Genomic DNA, 5691 nt, shown 5'->3' with positions numbered 1-5691 from the left:
CATCAGGTAAATGTGTGCCCTGCTGGACTTTTGTGGAGTTGACAGTCTTCCAACATCACCACCTATTCTGACAGTTTAGAGACAGCTCAGTGCCTGGAGTACTGCAACTCACTTCTGACACTAAACACCCACGGTGATGAGCATCGGCTCCACAGCTTTAAGAATACGGGCCTTAATAAGACTTCCCCACCGCAGACACCACCCCACAAGCAGGGTCCCCAGACATCTGCACCTCTGACAGACTGAGTAAAAATCAGGAAGATTCCCGGGAACCCCATCAGGCTTCATAGTTCACTAGAATGACTCAGAACTCAGGAAAGCACTACACATACAGTTACAATTACAAAGGACACAACAAGAACAGCAGAGTAAGGAGCCACCTGGGGAGAGGCCTAGGAGGTCCTGGATGTGGACCTTCCCGGCCCTCTCCTTGTGGAATCGGGATGCAGCGCCCTCCGGGCACACTGATGTGTTAACCAGCCTGGAAGCTCCACCGAGCTTGGGGTTGCACTGTGTAGGCACGATTGATTCATGATTGGCCACCGTCTGCATATGCTCTACGGCGCCCCCCCACCACCGTCTGCATATGCTCTACGGCGCCCCCACCCGCCTCTGCGGAGTTCCGGCTGGATCAAACCCCAGCCCTCCAATCACATGATTGGTCTTCCCAGGGCCGGCCCCATCCTGAATCCTCTGCCTTTAGCATACACTCAGGTTGTTTCAAAGGGGCCCACGAATAACAAAGACATTCCTATTGCTGAGAAAATTCTGAAGATTTAGAGACTCTCTCCCACAAACATGGGTTGGCAAATTATTATACAATATTGTGTCTTGTAGGGTTTGTCCTGTCGTGGGACCACCCTGCTGTCATTTTTTCTAACAGAAGTGCCTGAGCCTCACTCAGTGGCTGTGGTTATGCTTGCTCTTCTTGGCCAACCGGCCTCCCCACCCAAATTCACATGTGGAATTCTCAGCCCCAGTACCTCACTATGTGATTGTATTTAGAGACAGGGGCTTTAAAGAGGTAAGGTAAGGCCAGGCGTGGTGGCTCACACCTGTAATCCCAGCACTTTGGGAGGCTGAGGCGGGCAGATCACGAGGTCAGAAGTTCAAGACCAGCCTGACCAACATGGTGAAACCCCCGGTCTACTAAAAATACAAAAATTAGCCAGGTGTGGTGGCTCACACCTGTAATCTCAGGTACTCGAGAGGCTGAGGCAGGAGAATCGCTTGAACCTGGGAGGCAGAGGTTGCGGTGAGCCAAGATTGCGCCATTGCACTCCAGCCTGGGCAACAAGAGCAAAACTCCATCTCAAAACAAAAAAAGAGAGAGAGAGAAGGTAAAATGAGATCATGTGGGTGGGTCTGAGTCCAGTGTGGCTGGTGGCCTTGTAAGCAGAGGCGATTAGGACACAGACACCACACAGATCCATGAGTGACTGTGTGAGGAACAGCAAGAAGGCACCTGCTGCAAGCCAAGGGTAGAGGCCTCGGGAGAAAATGACCTGCCGGCAGGTTGTTCTTTTACTTCCGGTCTAGCACAGTGAACAAATACATTTCTGCTGGTTAAACCACAGTAGCAAACAAGTGCACCTGTCTGATCCAACATCAGTGTTGTCCTGTCAGCTTGCCTCATATTTGCCGGATGCTGTGGGCCCAGCACTGGGTGCCTGTGAACACCAGCTCAGCATTGGTTCAGGAGCTGCCCTCCCACAGGGCCGTGAGTTGGATCACATTTCTCACGTTGCCCTGTTTTATCTCCATTTTCACTGGGCTTTTTTGGTTTTACTTTTTAGACAGCTACTCCCCCTAATTAGTTTGACTATCCCAAAATTTGATTTTTCATTTTATTTATTTATTTATTTATTTAGAGATGGAGTCTCACTCTGTCACCCAGGCTGCAGTGCAGTAGCATAATCTCGGCTTACTGCAACCTCTGCCTCCTGGGTTCAAGTGATTCTCCTGCCTCAGCCTCCCAAATAGCTGGGATTACAGGCATGTGCCACCCGCCTGGCTAATTTTTGGTTTTTTTACTTTTTTTTTTTTTTGAGACAGAGTCTCTCTCTATCTTGCCTGGCTAGAGTGCAGTGGTGCAATCCTGGCTCACTGCACTCGCCGCCTCCTGGGTTCAAGCAATTCTCCTGCCTCAGCCTCCTGAGTAGCTGGGGCTACAGGCACGCACCCCCAGGCCTGGCTAATTTTTTGTATTTTTAGTAGAGATGGGGTTTCACCATGTTGGCCAGGATGGTCTCCATCTCTTGACCTCATGATCCACCCACCTCAGCCTCCGAAAGTGCTGGGATTACAGGCGTGAGCCACCGCGCCTGGCCTTTTTGTATTTTTTTTAGAGATGGAGTTTCACCATGTTGTCCACGCTGGTCTCGAACTCCTGACCTCAGGTGATCCGCCTGCCTCAGCCTCCCAAAGTGCTGGGATTACAGGCGTAAGCCACTGTGCCCGGCCCCCACAATTTATTTATAAGTGAAAGGAGCAAGTAAGGGTTGTTGTTGTCGCCTGCCCTTGCCTTGTGCCTTCACTACATCCCCTGCCTCCAACTTAGCTCCAGAGTCCGGAGCGCAGAGCACCCTGCCCCTCCTTCCAGAGCCCTTCAGGGCAGGAAGTCTGACAGGAAGACAGGTTCTCACACAGGCACCACATCTCTTCCTGGAGCTGTCCTTTTTGTTTTTAGAGATGGGGTTTCACTCTCTTACCCAGGCTGGAGTGCAGTGGCACAATGATAGCTCACTGCAGCCTCAAACTCCTGGGCTAAAGCAATCTTCCCGAGTAGCCGGCACGGTTGTGATGTTTCGTCTCCGTTACCACCCACACCCATTTTTCAGGTGCAAATACTGAGACTCACTGCAGTGAATTGACTTGCCCCAAGTCATACAACTAATATAATGGCAGAGATGGGACTTTGACATTGGATCTCCACAAAGCCCTTGTTCGTGGCCATTATTCTGTTTCCTTCTGTCTCTTTTTTTTTTTTTTTTTTTTTTTTTTTTTTTTTTTTTTTTTTTTTTTGAGACGGAGTTTCGCTCTTGTTACCCAGGCTGGAGTGCAATGACGCGATCTCGGCTCACTGCAACCTCCGCCTCCTGGGCTCAAGCCATTCTCCTGCCTCAGCCTCCTGAGTAGCTGGGATTACAGGCACGCGCCACCATGCCCAGCTAATTTTTGTATTTTTGGTAGAGACGGGGTTTCACCATGTTGACCAGGATGGTCTCGATCTCTTGACCTCATGATCCACCCGCCTCGGCCTCCCAAAGTGCTGGGGTTATAGGCGTGAGCCACCGCGCCCAGCTTCTTCTGTCTCTTTAAAATTGTTCCTATGCCCTATGGTGGGCATGGTGGCTCGCACCTGTAATCCCAGCACTTTAGGAGACCAAGGTGGGCAGATCGCTTGAGCCCAGGAGTTCAAGACCAGCATGGACAACATAGCAAAATCCCATCTCTACAAAAAATTTTTAAAAATAGCCAGATTTGGTAGTGCATGCCTGTGGTCCCAGCTACTCAGGAGGCTGAGATAGGAGGATCACTTGAACCTGGGAGGCAGAGGTTGCAGTAAGCCACTTCAGTCTGGGTGACACAACCAGATCCTGTCCTTAAAAAAAAAAAAAAAAAGAGGCGGCTCTCATGGAGGCAGCTAGGGCGAGGCTGGGGAGTGCTGAGCAGCGCGTCGTGCCCTGTGCTGCCCAGACTAGCGAACAATACAGTCAGGATGGCTAAAGGTGACCCCAAGAAACCAAAGGGCAAGATGTCTGCTTATGCCTTCTTTGTGCAGACGTGCAGAGAAGAACATAAGAAGAAAAACCCAGAGGTCCCTGTCAATTTTGCAGAATTTTCCAAGAAATGCTCTGAGAGGTGGAAGACAATACCCGGGAAAGAGAAATCTAAATTGGATGAAATGGCAAAGGCGGATAAAGTGTGCTATGATGGGGAAATGAAGGATTATGGACCAGCTAAGGGAGGCAAGAAGAAGAAGGATCCTAATGCCCCCAAAAGGCCACCGTCTGGCTTCTTCTTGTTCTGCTCAGAATTCTGCCCCAAGATCAAATCCACAAACCCTGGCATCTCTGTTGGAGACGTGGCAAAAAAGCTGGGTGAGATGTGGAATAACCTAAATGACAGCGAAAAGCAGCCTTACATCACTAAGGCGGCAAAGCTGAAGGAGAAGTACGAGGAGGATGTTGCTGACTCTAAGTCGAAAGGAAAGTTTGATGGTGCAAAGGGTCCCGCTAAAGTTGCCGGGAAAAAAGCAGAAGAGGAAGATGAAGAAGACAAGGAGGAGGAGGAGGAGGAGGAGGAGGAGGAGGAGGAGGAGGAATAAAAAAACTGTTTATCTGTCTCCTTGTGAATTCTTAGAGCAGGGGAGCGCCGCAATGGACACATCTCTTACTTGAGAAGTGTCTGTTGCCCTCATTACGTTTAATTACAAAATTTGATCACGATCATATTGTAGTCTCTCAAAGTGCTCTAGAGATTGTCAGTGGTTTACATGAAGTGGCCATGGGCGTCTGGAGCACTCTGAAACTGTATCAAAGTTGTACATATTTCCAAACATTTTTAAAATGAAAAGGCACTCTCGTGTTCTCCTCACTCTGTGCACTTTGCGGTTGGTGTGACAAGGCATTTAAAGATGTTTCTGGCGTTTTTTTAATTTGTAAGGTGGTGTTGACCATATGGTTATTGGCTAGAAATCCTGAGTTATTAACTGTATATGTCTATAGTTTGTAAAAACAACAAAACAACCAAGACAAACTCTTGATGCTCCTTGCCTGGCGTTGAGGCTGCGGGAAAGATGCCTTTTGGAGGGGCTGTGGCTCAGGGCGTGCACTGTGAGGCTGGATGTGCTGACTCTGCAGTGGGCATCCATTTAGCTTCAGGTTGTCTTGTTTCTGTGTATAGTGACATAGCATTCTGCTACCATCTTAGCTGTGGACAAAGGGGGTCAGCTGGCATGAGATGTTTTTGTTTTTTGTTTAAGTGTGGTAGTTTTTAAACTGTTTTTAAACAAACTGTAGAACTCTTCATTGTCAGCAAAGTGAAGAGCCGCTGCATCAATGAAAGTTCAAGAACCTTCTGTACTTAAACACGATTTGCAACGTTCTGTTATTTTTTGTATGTTTAGAATGCTGAAATGTTTTTGAAGTTAAATAAACAGAATTACATTTTTAAAACTGTTCTCTATTATAACAGTCCATTTCTGACTCACAGCAGAGAACAAACCCCCACTCCGTTGTATTTGGAGACTGGCCTCCCTGTGAATGTGGTAGCTTCCTTTATTACTCAGTGGCCAGCTCACTTAGGGCTGAGATGAAGGAGAGGACTACTTGAAGCTACTGCGTGCTTTTGTTTGTGTCTGAGTGGCATTAAGATGAAGTCTGGAGGAGCTAAGAGAAGGACACAGGCGAGGTTCAACAGCCTTCCAAGGTACAGGAAGGTGGATGATGAGGACGAAGGCTGACTGACTAGGTTTAACTTCTCTTGTTCCACTTCCACCCCCTATTTTGTGTGCCAAATGTATTGCTAAATAGCAATTTCAGACCATCTGACCTTTCAAAAATTCAGGCCTTAGTTTTCCTCTTTCACACCTACCCCTGTGCTCCTGGTACATGTTATTTGTGGTGCCAAACATTTGGGGTCTTGAGCCTGCTGCTTGTCTCCTGGGCACCAGTGAGGTGAGGGTAT

The 5691-nt window shown here is 48.4% G+C and overlaps 1 protein-coding gene across 1 annotated transcript; it reads left to right on the top strand.

The window, feature by feature from the left end:
- Positions 1 to 3694: 3694 nt before the first annotated feature.
- Positions 3695 to 4415, top strand: LOC108317766 (high mobility group protein B3-like). Its single transcript, XM_017548451.2, has one exon. The coding sequence runs from the start codon at positions 3722 to 3724 to the stop codon at positions 4328 to 4330; it is 609 nt and encodes a 202-aa protein (XP_017403940.1). The 5' UTR covers positions 3695 to 3721; the 3' UTR covers positions 4331 to 4415.
- Positions 4416 to 5691: the final 1276 nt, after the last annotated feature.

The sequence above is a fragment of the Cebus imitator genome, unplaced genomic scaffold, assembly GCF_001604975.1.
Source record: "Cebus imitator isolate Cc_AM_T3 unplaced genomic scaffold, Cebus_imitator-1.0 Scaffold207, whole genome shotgun sequence".
Classification (NCBI taxonomy): domain Eukaryota; kingdom Metazoa; phylum Chordata; class Mammalia; order Primates; family Cebidae; genus Cebus; species Cebus imitator.
Note: the sequence above shows the minus strand (reverse complement) of the source record. Positions and strands in the feature narration are given on the sequence as shown.